Source organism: Erinaceus europaeus, chromosome 9 (assembly GCF_950295315.1).
Source record: "Erinaceus europaeus chromosome 9, mEriEur2.1, whole genome shotgun sequence".
Classification (NCBI taxonomy): Eukaryota; Metazoa; Chordata; class Mammalia; order Eulipotyphla; family Erinaceidae; genus Erinaceus; species Erinaceus europaeus.
In genome coordinates, this window is record NC_080170.1 from 79,142,862 (window position 1) to 79,160,141 (window position 17,280).

The 17,280-nt window shown below is 45.9% G+C and overlaps 1 protein-coding gene across 2 annotated transcripts in view; it reads left to right on the plus strand.

The window, feature by feature from the left end:
* The window catches only part of SEMA5B (semaphorin 5B), a 52,185-nt gene that overhangs the window by 29,883 nt on the left and 5,022 nt on the right, over positions 1-17,280 (plus strand). For both annotated transcript variants that reach the window (XM_016192581.2, XM_060198263.1), the window contains exons 8-12: positions 3,736-3,871; positions 4,885-5,092; positions 5,201-5,408; positions 16,123-16,240; positions 16,386-16,567. In XM_016192581.2, coding sequence (XP_016048067.2) covers positions 3,736-3,871; positions 4,885-5,092; positions 5,201-5,408; positions 16,123-16,240; positions 16,386-16,567 — 852 coding nt within the window. The remainder of the gene's footprint in view (positions 1-3,735; positions 3,872-4,884; positions 5,093-5,200; positions 5,409-16,122; positions 16,241-16,385; positions 16,568-17,280) is intronic.

Here is a 17,280-nt window from a genome sequence, read left to right on the forward strand (position 1 = left end):
TCAGAGGACTGTTTAGCTCAGGGAAGCACCATCTGAAGGAATGTACAGTGATGAGAGGAAGATAAACTACCCACACCAGGGGACAGACACGCAGCATAGCCCATGCAGGCCAGGGGCTAACAACTGGGACTTGGTGACCAGCCAGCACAGTGCCAGCAAGTGGACAACCAAGGACAGAGGGCAAAAGCCACTGGAGGTATCCAAGGGCAGTTATTGTGTGATTTCTCCATGCCACGTGCTTGTAGTGGGGGGCTGGCTGGAGCAACAGTGAGCCTCTGGCTCCACCTTAAAGGGGTTCACATCCTGGACAGTGGTTATCAGATGCCTCATTTCTTCTCCTCCTCTTTTTCCTCCACCTCCTCTTTTTCCTCTTCCTCCCTTCCTCCACCTCCTCCTTTTTCTTTTCCTCCCCCCCCGTATTCCTCCTTCTTCTTTAAATATTTATTTATTCCATATGAGTTAGAGAGAGTCTCACATGAGGGAGCGAGAAGCCAGTGCTTTACAAGTTATTTCCACAGCTGTCTCAGTTTTTTTCTTAAACATTATTTTAGAAATTTATGTATGTAATTTATTTATTTTGCCACCAGGGTTTTCACTAAGGCTTTGCATCTGCATGATTCTTCTACTCCCAAGGGATAGCCTTTTTTTTTTTACTTCAATATCAGTAGAGTCAGCAAGAGATACATAATGAAAAAGGAGAGACACCACAGCACTACTCCATTGCTCATGAAGCTTCTCCTTTGCAAGGTGCTCCCATGTGTTCCTGGAGACTGAAATCTAGGGCCTCATGCATAATAAAGTGTGTGCTTTACCAGGTGATCTGTCTTCTGGCCTCAGAGATTTATTAATATAAAATATATTTCTGGGCTGACGAAATAGCTCACAGGTTTAAGCCGGGTGACCCAGATGTGGCTGACCATCTCATTGCCTCCCTGGATGCAGCACGCCAAGCCTGCTGGCAACAACTCACGGAAAGTCTGAACTTCACCCACTCAAGTAGGAAGGCCTGGAAGCTTCTTCATAGTCTGGGTGCCGGTAGCCAACCCCCTCCCATCTCCCATCCTCCAGTATCTCCAAACTCAGTGGCCAGTCACCTAATTCAAGTTGGACATGCTAAGATCGACCCAGTCTGGAAAAGAGAAATTTCCCATGAGTGGTCATCCCACTTCCGTTTATCTTGTCCATCTCCAAAACTCTCTCCCTTTACACTGTCTGAACTGGAAGACGCTTTGAAGAGGGTTAAACCGGGAACAGCTGCTGGCTATGATAACATCAGCCCAGAACTCATTCTTAACTTGGGCCCCGCGGCAAAGAAGTGGCTCACTTCATTCCTGTCCCACATCTTGAAATCTGAATCTATGCCCAAAATTTGGCGTCGTGCGAAGATAATAGCAGTTTTGAAACCAAAGAAAGACCCAACACTGGCCGCCAGCTGTAGACCAATTTCTCTCCTCTCCGTGTGTTACAAACTCCTTGAGAGGCTGCTTCTGTCACGTTATTTCTCCTCTTAGAGAGAAATTCCTATCACCTGCCCAAGCTGGTTTCCTCCCAGGAAGATCTACCTGCGAACAAGCCCTGGCCCTCTCAACTTACATTGAAAATGGATTCCAGAAGAATTTAAAGATGTGTGCTGTCTTTGTTGATCTCACAGCAGCCTATGACACGGTCTGGCACCGTGGTCTCCTAGTCAAGATCTCAAGATGCCTGCCTCCACGGGTGGCCAACACTATATCGTTTCTTCTCCAAAACAGAAGATTCCGGGTACATCTGGGTGACAAGTCTAGCAGATGGAGACTTGTCTCAAGTGGCCTCCCCCAGGGCTCTGTTCTGGCTCCTACGCTATTTAATATTTACATCAATGACCTCCCAGAAACTTCTTCAAGGAAGTTCATCTACGCCGATGACATCTGCTGTGCAACTCAGGCATCCAAGTTCGACATCCTTGAGGAAACACTCACGAAAGACATGTCTCTGATATCTGATTACTGTAAAAAATGGCGACTAGTCCCTAGCACTGCAAAAACGGTGTCATCTGTTTTTCATCTACACCATGCCTTGGCCTCTCGTGAGCTTAATGTGCACCTTGGCGATACAAGAATCCAGCATGAAGCCCATCCAGTCTATCTTGGCGTTACTCTCAATCGCACGCTGTCATTTCACGAACATCTCATAAAAACTGCAGCAAAGGTGGGTGCGAGGAATAACATCATTGCAAGACTGGCCAGCTCCTCATGGGGCGCGAGCGCTTCCACACTACGATCATCATCTCTGGCATTATGCTATTCCACTGCAGAATACTGTGCCCCAGTATGGTTCCGTAGCCCCCATGTCCACTTGGTCGATTCCAAATTATATTCCTCCATGAGGATAATTTCTGGAACCATCCGTTCCACCCCGGTTCTATGGCTGCCAGTTCTTAGCAACATCGCCCCTGCAGATACTCGTTGGGATGCGGCATCATCTAAGTTCATTTCCCACGTCTACACTCGACCAGACCTGCCAATATACGCGGATATCTTCGCCCACCCTGTCCAACGCTTGACGTCTCATCACCCAATCTGGTCCCCTACGCCTACACTGAACTTCTCTGTTCCAGACTCTTGGAAACAGAGTTGGCAGTCAGCTGAGGTAAAGAACAAACACCTCATCACAGACCCCTGCAAGCGTCAACCCGGCTTTGACCTAGCACGTTATGATTGGGCCCTCCTCAATCGCTATCGAACAGGCCATGGCCGGTGCGCCGCTATGTTCCATCGCTGGGGAGCCAGAGACGACCCGAACTGCCCCTGTGGCTCCAGTCAGACTATGACCCACATAGTCAATGACTGCCACCTCTCCAGATTCAAAGGAGGTCTCGAAACTTTACATTAGGCTCAACCTGACGCTGTTGACTGGCTACGAAAGAAGGGCAAACTCTAGAAGAAGAAGCCTGGCTCACACAGCACTGAAGGAAATTTCAGTAGTGCTGTGGTCTCTGTCTCTGTCTCTCTCCTATCTGAAAAAGTCAACCAAAAGTGAAATCCTGGCAGTGACCAAAAAAAAAAATGTGTGTGTGTGTGTGTGTGTGTGTGTGTGTGTGTGTGTGTATGTGTGTGTGTGTGGCCATGGACTAGTATGTTTGAAAATCATTGTGTGGGAGTCGGGCAGTAGCACAGAAGGTTAAGCGCACGTGGCACAAAGCACAAGGACCAGCGCAAGGATCCCGGTTCAAGCCCCTGGCTCCCCACCTACAGGGGAGTCACTTCACAGGTGGTGAAGCAGGTCTACAGGTGTCTTTCTCTCCCCCTCTCTGTCTTCCCTTCCTCTCTCCATTTCTCTCTGTCCTATCCAACAATGACGACATCAATAACTACAACAATAAGACAAGGGCAACAAAAGGGAAGAAAGAAAAATAAATAAATAAATAAATAAATAAATAAATATCATTGTGTATTTGGGTATTTGGCTCTTCTGTTGTGAAAGCAAGGAGTAAAAAAGCAACACAGAAGGACTACTGGTATGTCCCATCAGTAGCCTCTTTTTCCAAAAAGGTTTCCAGAGTGAAGACCATGTCTCCCCCCCTCTGTGATACCTCCCAGGGCAAAGAAGATACCAGGCTTAGCATGGGTGCTAATAAGCCTTGGGGCTTAATAAGTCCTAGTCTGTACACTGTGACTTGACAGCTGACTGTGGTATCTAAGGGGGGGCCACCAAGGCCCACAGGAAGGGCAGCATCCCCTACCTCTTGTCTTTCAGTAACAGCATTGCTGCTTCTGCTGTCTGCGCCTTCAACCTCAGTGCCATCTCCCAGGCTTTCAATGGCCCATTCCGCTACCAGGAGAACCCCAGGGCTGCCTGGCTTCCCATCACCAATCCCATCCCCAATTTCCAGGTATAGTTGTTCCTTCCCTTTTCTCTTCCTATACACCATAAGCCCCTCTCCCTTCTCCTCACTGTAACTACCTGTCAGAGCCTGATTCCCTGCTGCACAACACAACCCTCAAAGGCAGTCAACTCATCTACATCTCTCTGTGAGCTCGGGGATGTCTCCTAAGAGATATCCTAAGCTTGGTGACCCAATGAGATGCAGTAAGGAAGCCTGCTCTAAGCCCTCTTGAAATGTGACCCCCCCCCTCCACCAGGGGGCATGGTATTGGGAGTGTGTACTCATGAGCTATCTGGCCAAAAGTCAGGGTTTTAGCTAGACTTTACATGCCTTCTGCCCAATGTGGGTACTAATGCCTGTAGGATCTCTGAGTATCCAGAGGGTTCTGGAGTCAGGCAAGGATTATACCGCCATCCACAGTACATTGATGAGAAGGAGAAAGCAATATGGAGCAAAAGAAGTACTGATGATGGTGGGTTTTCATATCCCCTTAATTTCTTGCCTGAATGGAGGTGAGAGTGGGGAGCAGTTTGGAGCAGAGAAGGACCTCAGACTATGCTGCTGAACAATCCTGATCCAAATCTAGCCCGTTCTCTCTGTGGCCTTGGGCAATCACTCAACCTCTTCATGCCACACAATCCATCCCATAGATAATGTGCGTAGATTGTTATGCACTGACACTGGGGCCAGGATGTAGTAGGTGTACAGTAAATGATAGTTGAGTTCCAAGTTTTGCTTATAAAAACATAAAAATTTTGAGCTCATAGACACAGAAGAGGGGATGGCTGTCGGAGAGGCACTTAAAGCAACAGCATAAAGTCACAGATCACTTATATCCACACTAAAATGGTACTTTTTTTTTTTTTACATAATCAAGTCCCCCCTCTCCTCTTGCCCTGGCAGGTCCTCCTTCCCTACCTTCCCAGCTTTATTTATATAGGACACCTGGCTGGGGAGTTGGAGAGGGGCTTTGGGGCACAGGGGGCATTGAAGCATTAGTGACCCGCCTCCCGCTGCAGTGCGGCACCCTGCCGGAAGAGGGCCTCAACGAAAACCTGACGGAGCGCAGCCTGCAAGATGCACAACGCCTGTTCCTGATGAGCGAGGCGGTGCAGCCGGTGACCCCCGAGCCTTGCATCACCCAGGACAGCGTGCGCTTCTCACATCTGGTGGTGGACCTGGTGCAGGCAAAGGACACACTCTACCATGTGCTGTACATTGGCACGGGTGAGCCTGCCCGGCTCAGGCTGGGTCCCTATGGGATACGAGGCTGGTGGGGGTGGGGGGAGCCTCCCTGGTGGGACCCTCAAAGCCACCCTTCTCCGGCCCCCGCAGAGTCAGGCACTATCCTGAAAGCGCTGTCCACCGCCAGCCGCAGCCTCCACGGCTGCTACCTGGAGGAGCTGCAGGTGCTGCCCCCCAGGCGCCTCGAGCCCCTGCGCAGCCTCCGCATCCTGCACAGCGCCCGCGCGCTCTTTGTGGGGCTCAGCGATGGCGTGCTGCGGGTCCCACTGGAAAGGTGCTCCTCCTACGGCAGCCAAAGGTGAGCCCAGCCCATCGTCCCAAGGAGGTGGCTCCCGGGAGGGATTTGGAAGCAGGTGGTCTTTGTGTGCCCATTTTTGGCCTATTCATTAACCTCCCTGAACCTTAGTTATCTCTTGACCTGTTTTTTTTTGTTTTGTTTCTTTGATTTGTTGGCTACCAAGGTTATTGCTGAGGCTCAGTGTCTGCACAGCTCACCGTTCCTGGTGGCCTTACTTTCTTTTTCTACTTTATTTATTTTAATGAAAGAGAGATACAGAGTGAAAGATACTGGACATTACTTACCTCTGGCTTTTGGTGGTGCTAGGAGCTGAACCTGGGACCTCAGAGCCTCAGATGTGAGAGTCTTCTGCACAGCCTTTATGCTATCTCTTCAGCAAACCTCATGTCCATTTTTTATAGCAGTAGGAAACAGAGATAGAAAAGGAGAGACATCGAGAAAGTGACAGAACTATAGCACTACTCCCTAGCTCGTGAAGAGTCCACCTTTGGAGGTAGGTACTGGAAGTTTAAGCCCACTGGGTCCTCACCCAGGGTAACATGTGCATTCTACCAGTTAAGCCATCACTTGGCCCCCTGGTTTTCCTCGTTTTTTTTTTTTTTTTTTTTAAATCTCTGCTGTTTTTTTTTTTTTTTTTCTTTTTTCTTTGATGCTCTAAGCAAAGCACTTGTGGCTGCCTGGGGGAAATATGTGTTTTAGGAAATGACAGCATCTACTGTTAGCCAGTTGTCAGCCCCCTGGTTAGGGCTTGAGAGGCATCTCCAGCCCATTTGACTTATCCTCAGTCCCATCAGTTCAGAGAGAGGTCTTTGTCTTTGAAAGTACAGCTCTTTATTCCCCAGATGTAGAGGTAGGTGGGAGCTGATGCTCTGAGTCAGCCAAAAATCTTTGCTTTTCTGCTTTACTTCTTTGAAGAGGCAGAGAGGTGTGGTGTGGATGGGGTAGAGGTGAGGGGTGCCATGGAGAAGCTGCATCTGCTTCCCAACTGCTCCTGAGATCAGTTCTCTGTACCTATGCTTCAAGTGGACTTGAAAATCTGCCATTTGAGGGGTAAACAAAAGCCTATTCTAAAGCCAGGTGGAAATAGATCACAGACTTCCACCGCATGAGGTGCCCCTCATCCACACCCCCTTATTTTTAAGGAAATTTAAAGCTGGCTTTATTGGCATAGCCACAGCTGATCAGACTCTGGTAGCCTTTGCAACACAGACACCTCCCAGATGTGCCTATCTGTCCTTGAGTGTTAGGGGATGAATGATGTCTCTGCTTCCTGGATTGTTCTCCAGCCCCAGTGGGGTGTTCTGGGAGATAAGCAGGGACCTGGAGGGCAGGAGAGAAGACTGAATGGCCATAGTGTGGCAGTGGGGTGAGAAAGAGGAAGACACAAACCCGCTTCATCACAACACAAGGCACCATCAGACATTTACCAAGGTCTTCTGGACTCAGAGCGCTTTACAGGGCTGTTGGCATGAAAGGAGGAAGAGGAAATAACCTCTTGCTTTCTCTCAGAACTCTACCTGTTTAGTTGAGGGAGAGTTTGATTTGGCCTATTTTTGGAGAAATGGTGTGGTTGAAGGGGAGGGGCTCAAATGATGGTGTTGGACATACCTGGAGTTCACTTCCATTTCCATTATCTGATAGCTGTATGGTCTTGAGTTGCTGAACTTTTTGAATTTTACCTTTCTCAACAGGAAAATGGGGGAAATGGTGATGGAGAAAATAACAGTTCATTTATTTAGAATAGTAGGGTTTTGAGGGGACATTCATGAAGTAACTAGTCAGGCAAGCTATAACTTGATAGTGTCCTTATTCCTTTATCATATCTACAATGCATCTAGGGGACCTCCAGCCTCAAGGACTCTTGGGAACCCATGACATTGAATATAGGCATCACTGTGTGGAAACAAATCATGGGCCACCTCCTATGGCTTCCTCCCATCATTTGCAATTTTCCCTAACTCTTGTATTGTCATTAAGCCTTTCTATTCTCCACAAGGCTGGAAATCTATGAAGGCAAACCTTGTATAACAGAGTTTTCATACTTCACCAGGGAAGGCTGACCTCAAGACACAAAGTGGGCTTCCACATACATACTCTTCAGCTGACTGATTATTTGGCCTGAGAGGAGATGGGTACACAGTAGAGACAGGGACAAAAATGTGGGTTGAGATCAGCAGAGAACGCCAAGGGAGGATGTTCAACTGAATCCTGTGACTGTGGGCACAGACATGAGCAGAGGAGGAAAGTTCTGGGCTGCATGAATAGATGCTTCACGAAGATTAATCAGACAGTGAGCAGCATTGTCGTAGGGCAGATGGCTGGCCAGCGTAAGCAAGCGTAGTGGCTGCAGGCCAGAGATGAAGTAATGGGGCCTGAAATGGAATGAGCAGAAGGAAATATGCCAAGGCACTTTCCTCCTTACTGTGGAGCTGCAGTGAGGGCACAGGGAGGTTGAGCAGTGGGGCCATGGAACTCCTGCTCTGTAGCCAGATGGAACAGCAAGGTGGGGTGAGGTTGGTTTGGAGTCTGATAGATTTGTCTAATTTGCTTTCCTGGCCCTGGGATAGGAACCCCTTGATGCATACAGGGAAAGTTTATAACTGTATCTAGAAAGGTAAAGTAAGAGACCACGTTACTACAGAGCTGATACCCTGACCTGAGTGAGCCACCGCAGGCCACTACACCAGGCATGCTTGTGACTGGAAGCTGACACTGCTCTACTAAGGGGGCTTGTCACAGGATTTTATTGTGTTCCAGGAGGGACACTGCACACTCTTCTTCCTTATCCCTTTCAAAGCTAGCAGGAGGATGAAAGAAGTAGGAAGCAGTCTACCAGGTCCCTAGCTTGGCGAGAGAGATGAGGGTTCACAGGAGGAGGCACGAAGGGAGTGAATTCCGCCTCTACAAAGGAGGTGCTTTTCTATATAAGCTATCCCCTTCTTTTCTGCATCTCTCCCTGCTGCCCTGCTAGTGGGGAATGAGGAGACCCGCTACCCCAGTTCACTCAGGAAAGTGGCTCAGAGAGATTTCCTTCCAGTCTCCCTGGCAGGAAACCTGGGCTTGCTGCCATCGTTAGTAATGGCCAGTTGCTTCTGAACTCCACCTTGGTCAGCTCCCATTGTGAGGCTATTGCTACAGGAGGCTGGAACTTGCCTGCTTGTGACTTCTGCCATCTATCTCTGTCCTGTCTCACAGTCCAAGAAATGAAACTGTTCCATTTTGTAATGGCTATTTGAGATACTACAGTTAAAAAAAAGACACAGTGATATATAAAGACATGGTGATAGATTATAAGTCGAACAGCTACCTTTATGGAAGGAACCCTAAACTGCCTCCCATTCCTAGTCAGAGAAATGTTTTGAACTGTTCCCTGCTTGCAGCTTATTATTTTATTTTATTTTATTTTAAATTTTTTATTAATATTTTATTTTATTTTTTTTTAATTTATTTTTTATTTAAGGAAGGATAATTTAACAAAACCATAGGATAGGAGGGGTACAACTCCACACAATTCCCACCACCCAATATCCATATCCCATCCCCTCCCCTGGTAGCTTTCCCATTCTCTATCCCTCTGGGAGCATGGACCCAGGGTCATTGTGGGGTACAGAAGGTGGAAGGTCTGGCTTCTGTAATTGCTTCCCCACTGAACATGGACATTGACTGGTTGGTCCATACTCCCAGTCTGCCTCTCTCTTTCCCTAGTAGGGTGGGTCTCTGGGGAAGCAGAGCTCCAGGACACATTGGTGGGGTCTTCAGTCCAGGGAAGCCTGGCCGGCATCCTGATGGCATCTGGAACCTGGTGGCTGAAAAGAGAGTTAACATACAAAGCCAAACAAATTGTTGAGCAGTCATGGACCCAAAGGTTGGAATAGTGGAGAGGAAGTGTATGTGTGTGTGGGGGTTCTCACTGCAAACTCTAGTGTACTTCTGCTTTCAGGTATATATTTTGTACTTGTTTATGGATACGTGTGAACATATGCTCTCTCTCACAGAATCTGGTCTATATCTAGGTTTTGGGACTTTGTTAGAAAGTGATCCACCTGGGATGGAATTAGAAAATGCTATGAAAGGAAAGGTCTCACCTGAGTAATGAAGCTGAAGGGTTGTCATTCCACACCTGAAGTCTCTGGACACAGTCTGAGCTAAAGCATGTTGAGGTGGCAATCGTTGAGTTGATTAGGTTGCAATTGGCAGATGCAATATTATTTGATATGGATTGGGAGAGGCATGCGGGAAAGTGGGCCCTATCCTAAGGTTCCAGGACTGGGGGAAATATAGGCTCTATAGTGTAGATGTGAGGTTCCTGCTGTCTTAGGGTTCAAAAAGACAATCGATAGTTAATGTTATCATCATTATTTGGTAATTGGGTTTAACTTTGAAAAGTCCTTTTGTTAGGGTTTGCTACATAGTACCCAGTATCTTATAAATAGCTGTGCCACTGGTTGCCTCTGATCTACTTGGTCTAGGCTTTTGAGGGAGTCCGCATATCAAATACACAGCCTATATATTAAGAAGACTCAGTCTGTGTTTTAAAAACTTCGAGACATACAATTAATTTTACCCCTCTCATATTAATTAACTAGCGATTTATATGACCACACTTTACTAGGAGTGTACATAAATACCATTCCTACCACCAAAAGACTGTCCCATCCCACCCAATCAACCCCACACCCTACTGGCCCAGGAAGCCGCATGTCTACCCCTCACCACAGGGTTTTTACTTTGATACCCTACTTTCAATTTAGTAAGATCCTGCTTTTAGTTTCTCTTTTTGATCTTCTTTCTCAACTTCTATTGATGAGTGGGATCATCCCATACTCATCTTTATCTTTCTGACTTAGCTCACTTAACATAATTCCTTCTAGCAGCTTATTCTTAAGAATGTTTCTTGCTCTGTAGCTTTGGAGTGACCTTGGTCAAAAGCACAGATATGCACAGGGAGAGTTCAGGCACTATCCCTGAGGCACAGGGGGACTAGGAGGCCCCACTAAGTAGCCAGGACTAGGGATACTCTTGGCTAGTTTCCTCTTCCTTCTTTAGAAAATAAAGTGCAGGAAAAGCTGAGAGGATGATGGAGTCTGGAAGGTTTGGTGAGGGGAGACTGGGGCCAACATTCACTCTGCATTTTTTTTCTTTTTCTTTCTCTCTCTCACTCTCTCTCTCTCTCTCTCTCTCCCCCTTTTGGGGGAGATGGTAGACTGGAGAGCCAGGAGCTTGTGCATGAGGGATTTCACCACTCCTGGGCTAGTTTTTCACTTAAATAGAGAAACAGAAAGACAGAGACACCATAACACAGATGCTTCCCCATGAAAGCAAGACATGTACCCTTCTTGGTGAGCTATCTTTCTAACGCCTTCCTTCCTTTCTTATTCTAAAAGGGACTGGAAAGATAAGGTGCTTCATCTACAGGCTTGGGAACCCTGGTGAGAGTGGAGCAGCAATTCTCACACTTGCTATTCATTAGTGCTACCTGGGGAGTGTTTAAAAGGTTCCAGTACCTAGGGCTACTCCAGTCCCAGAAGTCCAACCGTTGGCATGTTTTTGTTTTTCTTTGGATTTTTAAAAATATTTATTTATTTATTCCCTTTTGTTGCCCTTGTTGTTTTTTTATTGCTGTAGTTATTGTTGCTATTGGTGTCGTCATTGTTAGATAAGACAGAGAGAAATGGAGAGAGGAGGGGAAGACAGAGTGGGAGAGAAAGATAGACACCTGCAGACCTGCTTCATCGCTTGTGAAGCAATTCCCTTGTAGGTGGGGGACCTGGGGGCTCGAATTGGGATCCTTACGCTGGTCCTTGCGCTTTGCACCACCTGCGTTTAACTTGCTGCGCTACTGCCCGACTCCCTTTCTTTGGCTTTTTTAAAGATCCCCAGGAGACTTGAATTGGCAGTCAGTCTGGAAATGATTGCTCTGGAACTGGTTGAGCTTCCCATGAAAGGAGTATTGATAGCATGTGGCAAATCACATTCCTCCAGAGTTTTCTACTTTTTGCTTGTATGAACTGTTGGGCTGTTGGAAAAGTTGTGACATGTTTTTTTCTGTGTTTTTCTATGGAAAATGTGTCATGACTTTCCTGACAACCCAATGCAGATTTTCTGAGCAGATCCAGTTTCTCCATTGGCAAACATTTGATTTTGATGAATACAATCTTATTTATTGCTATTACTATTCACTAGTCATAGCTGGTTAATTGTCATTTATGTTGCTCATAAGAGTCATGCTGGCTTTCTGAATTCTGATTGGTTGAATTGTTAGCCTGTTTGGGTTCAAATGCCAGTCAAAAACCTGAGTCTCCTGAGACTACTTTTATACCTGTATTTAGTCCATACTGTCTAGTTTGATGGGTTTTTCTTATGAAACACACCGAGACCATTGATCCCAGATGTAAATATAAGTGCACTTACATTGTTCAAGATACATAAATTGTTCTTGCATGGCTAAAGTGGAAACAGATTTGTGAGCTACAGAATGTTCTAGATTCCTGGGTGGCCCAGAGTGTGCTTACTGAGGACCACCATCCAGACATCTTATTCTCCTTCAGGAAATCTGACCAGTAAATATTATTAGTTAATAAGTAAAGCATATGGGGGTGTGGATTGACCTGCCAATGGCCATGTCCAGTGGAGAAGCAATTACAGTAGCCAGGACTACTTCATCAGCATCTCAAAAAGAATTTTGGTCCATACTCCCAGAAGGGGGTAAAGATAGGGAAATATGATCAGAGGACTCTGGACCCCAGTCCCACTGGAACCAGAAACATTTGTGACCATCTTTATTTTTGTACCATCACTGAAAAAGAAGAGAATCTAGAAAACACCAGAGAAGGTCAGGCACTGTTTCACTAATCTGAGAAAAAAGAGGGGAAAAAGAAGGACACTCAGAAGTAGTAATAGGTGCAGGTGTGACTTAGAAAGGAAGTGAAGGCAAGGCCATTAAGAAAAAAGGGCAAAAATATAGATATATAGGTAGATATAAAGTCAACTCATATCTGTGACCTTGCAAGAACTATTTCAGTTTCCACTGGAGGAGGGTATGGTCACAGAAATGGTGGTGGGAATCATGTGGAATTATACTCCTATTATCTTATAATTGTAAATCACTATTCAATCACTAATACAAAAGAAAAAAACATAATAAAAAATAAATAAGTAATAAAGCATACAGTGAATAAGTCAGAGAGAGAGGGAAGAAAAGCCCTTCAAATATGAGAGGTGGAAGTGTTTGGAGACTGCACTGGTGTGTGAACCTTGACCTTCCCCAGGTCACTGCAGATTGACCAGCTCTGAGAGCTAGGGAAGGAGTGCCTCAGGTGTATCCCGCTCCTGGAAGCCTTACTTCATTCTCATGATGCTAACACACGAGACTGGTGGCTATCACTGGGCAACACAAATGTGTGGATGCCCCACATAAGCCTCGACTATGGGGGAATGTCCCCTGGCCCTGTATCTGTATTTGGAGGACTTGGCCCATGTTTATTCAGTGTGTGCAGACAGACACAGCCTCCGGCTGGGAAGCAGAATGTGAGGGAACAGTATTGTCAAGACATCTGGGTGTTTCCTCCAGCCCTGCCATGTGTGACCTTGGGGGAACTCCTCTCCCCTTCCCTTACACCATTTCTTTCTTTGTATGATAAAGAGGCTATATTATAGATCCCAACTTGGCTCCATTAGGATGAAAATAACTGATAAAATAGCTCACTTGGATAGTGCAGTGCTTTGTCATGTGTGTAACTCAGGTTTAAGCCTGACCTCCACTGCATTAAAGGAATCTTCTAGAGAGGGAGAAAGAGAGAGAGAGAGAGAATGAGAGAGGAAGAGGGGAAGAGGGGAATAAAAGGGATGCAGGGAGAAAGGGAGGGAAAGAAGTCACTAGGAGCCTTTGAAATCTCTTCAGCCCTAGAGATTCTTGGGATGGAGGGTGGGTAAGAGCAGGTATCAGTAATTTTAAGGAGGTCTCGAAACTTTACATCAGGCTCAACCTGACGCTGTTGACTGGCTACGGAAGAAGGGCAAACGCTAGAAGAAGAAGTAATTTTAAAATTTCATTAGTGATTTAATGTTGATTTACAAAATTATGAGACAACGGGTATAATTCTACTCTGTTCCCACCATCAGAACTCTAAATCCCCATACCTGCCATTGGAAACTGAAGTAGGTCTCCCAGGTCACAGACATAGGTTAACTATTATTTCTGTAACTATATTTTTATATATTTGGCCATTTTGCTACGGTCCTGCCTTCTCTTCCTTTCTAAGTCAGACCTATACTTATTACTACTTCTGAGTGTCCTTTTTTTTCCTCTTCTCTCTCTGGGTCCTGATGGAATGGGAGTTCAGATACCTGTGGTCATCTGCCACTAACATTTCTCCCCCTCTAGGAGTATGGACCAAAATTCTTTATGGGATACATAAGGTGGTAGTTCTGGCTTCTGTAATTGCTCCTCTGCTGGTCTTAGACATTGGCAGGTCAATTCATACCCACAACCTATTTCTATCTTTTCCCTAATGGAGTATGGCTCTGGAGAGGTGAGGTCCTAGGGCACATTGGTAAGGTCTTCTGCCTGGGGAGTTCAGAATGGAATCATAGTAACATTTGCAACTTGGTGACTGAAATATGGTGAGATATAAAGCAGGACAAAGTGTTTAATAAATAGGAACCAAAAAGTAGGAATAAAGCAAATGAGAATAGGGATCTTACCCCTAGGAAATCTTTTTCAGGTATGTTTCTGGAAGTCCATGACTTTAGTAATTTTTGCTGGAGTTTCTTTCTTTCTTTTCTTTTCTTTTTTTTTTCTCTCTTTTTTTTTGCCTCCAGGGTTATTGCTGGGCCTCCTTGCCTATACTATGAATCCACTGTTCCTGGAGGCCCTTTTCCCCATTTTATTGCCCTTGTTGTTGTTATTATTAATATTGTTGTCATTGCTGTTGCTGTTGTTGGATAGGACAGAAAGAAATCGAGGGGGGGGGAGAGAAAGACAAACACCTGCAGACCTGCTTCACTGCCCATGAAGCAACCCCCTACAAGTAGGGAGCCAGGGGCTTGAACCGGGATCCTTACACTGGTCCTTACGCTGATCCTTGAGCTTCGCGCTGTACTGCTGCACTACCACCTGACCCCTTTGCTTGAGTTTTAAAGATAATATGAACTAAAAATACTGTCTGGAAAGAACAGAGGTAGAGAGCTGGATTAGGGCAAAGAGTAGCTCCCAATTTTGAAGAAAATATAGAAATAAATTAACCCAGGACTCATATATATTCATATTTAGGAGAGGATCCTGTATAACCTCTAAGCCCTTATCAGTATAATCTTACAGTTCATGGTCACAGCTGGAACATTCTAGGCTGAACTTATTTCCAGACTAGTCCTCCCCAAGTGGCAGGATAGGGTGACCCAGCCTCCACTTAAAAACTGAGTCATTCCCTACCATTGCTACTTTATAGAGAGGACTAAGTCCTAGAGAGGCCCACAAGAGAGATTATGATGACATTTCTGATGGAAATGACCAGTGATGGTGAAAATAGGGATCTATTACAGATCTAGGTTCATCATATCATTGTGAGAATCTAGGGATTCCTTGACTAGACCCAAGATGATGGGGTAGCCTGGTATTGACCAAAAAGGTCATCATTAAGTGAACCAGTCCTTTGCCCTTATCCAATCCTTTATCTGACAAGTTCAGACTTTCTCCCAGTTGTTAAAGCATTGAGTGCCATTTATTGTATCCAAACCAGTATCAGGTTTGTGGGGTCTGGCCTCAAGTTAGGGAAGAAATACATCTTAGACCTCAGTGGGGTCTAAGTTAGCCTTAAATTTTACTGCATTTACTTGTTTCGTGATTCTAATAAAGATTGTCATAGGGACAATAGCTATCCTTTAATTGATAAATATTTTTACCAATGTATCTCTTGGCCAGTTGTATACAGTGCTTCTTCTAAAGATTATCCAGGAGTGACAGTAAGGCTGATGCTGTCAGAAGAGATTAGGAAATATACCTTCTTTACTTTCATGTAGTTAGTTGATAGAGTGATTGAGGGAAATGAAGTAGTGGGATATGAGAGGAGGGTATTGAGGCCTAAGTAGTAAATATTTTATTAGACAATTTATGGTGCCTTCTTTAGACCTTTCTGCTCCATTGCGAAGCTTATTAGGTCTAAGCCTAATCATAGTAGGCTATTATGCATTTTTATTTTGAGGTATTTAGTTGCCCCTAAGTTATGGATATATGTATACATAAAGTATCAGTAATTTTGACTCCCATCCATGACTCTAATAAATTAAGAACTGCTGGGCCATGTCACCTGTAAGATCCTTTCCATTACTAATTTTTATGACTATAAAACATGATGTCTAGCTGGGAGATTTTAGAGTTCTGTTTGCATCTTGTGGTGGCACCTAGACAGGAAAGGCATGCCGTCTCCAGGTACAGGCACTGGAGGGCAGGTGTGTGAGTGCTTCATCGGCCCCTGGGCTTTCTCCATGTAACAGAGGCATATTGATAGGGCCTCTGATGCTGGACTGCTGCATTAGAGCAGTCTCCCCTGTTAAGTGTTAAATGTGAGGGCTGGCACACAGTAAGTACTCCATGAGCTTGGTTGCTGCCTTGAAGGGTAATTGGATGTAAAAAGATACTCAGAGGGAAGTATCCAGGTGTGTTTGCAGGGTTCTGAGGATGCTGGGAGACTTGAGTCTCAGGACTTCTGTCTGGCAGGGCATGCCTGGGCGCCCGGGACCCATACTGCGGCTGGGATGGGAAGCAACAACGGTGCAGCACACTTGAGGACAGCTCCAACATGAGTCTCTGGACCCAGAACATCACCACATGCCCTGTGAGGACCCCTCTGCACTTCCCACCTGGGCCTGTCCCCCAGCTCAGGCTGTGACTCCCTATCAGTATCCCCATGCCCACTGAAACTTCACACCTTCCTAGCCCTGTCTCATGTGACAGAGTCCTTTTCCTGTGTGTGTCTGCAGGTACGGAATGTGACTCGGGATGGAGGCTTTGGCCCATGGTCACCATGGCAACCTTGTGAGCATTTAGATGGGGACAGTTCAGGCTCTTGCCTTTGTCGGGCCCGATCCTGTGACTCCCCTCGACCCCTCTGTGGAGGCCAAGACTGCCTAGGACCTGCCATCCACATTGCCAACTGCTCCAGGTAATGTGAGCATACAGGGCTTCATAGCTGCCTCAGACCCAAGTGGGGGTTGGGGAAAGGATAGAGAAAAGTGAGTATCCCCAGCCAAGGACTTGTACTAAAGGACAGATACCAATTAAGGGCTGCATGGGGTGACTGAACAGGCAGCTGCTGCTTGGGAAAGGAAACCTGATCTCTGGAGGAGCTGCCATTCTGTGGGAGACAAATTTCTGCCTTACAAAGACTCTTGCTAGAAAGAGGAAGACTGGGGGCCAGAAGAAGAAAGGTCAGCTGGTAGAACATGTGCCTGGTCACACACAGCCTGGGTTCAAGCCCAGGTACTACATGATAATTCTTCAACACAGGGTAAACTCCAGTACTGTGGTCTTTTCTTTTTTTAATATATCAGAAATAAAATAAATGAAAAATCAAGTCTGGAAATAGTGAAATTGCATATGCTCAAGACTTCAGCACCAAAACATAAGGAAGGAAGGAAGGATAGCTGGATGTGGAAGGGATTAACCCCTAGACAGATCTTAGCCTCAATAAGCCTGAATGTCTCAAACATTAAGGACATTGTGGGGTGATGGTATCAGTCCTAAATTGCCACTGTTTGGAGATGTACCTTTAGTAAACCCCTGTCTCCCCCCTCTAGGCTTCTCTAAGTGAGTCACAGTGCCCACAAAGATGGCTAATGGGAGAGTCAAATGAAGTAGTTTATGTATATGCTTGCA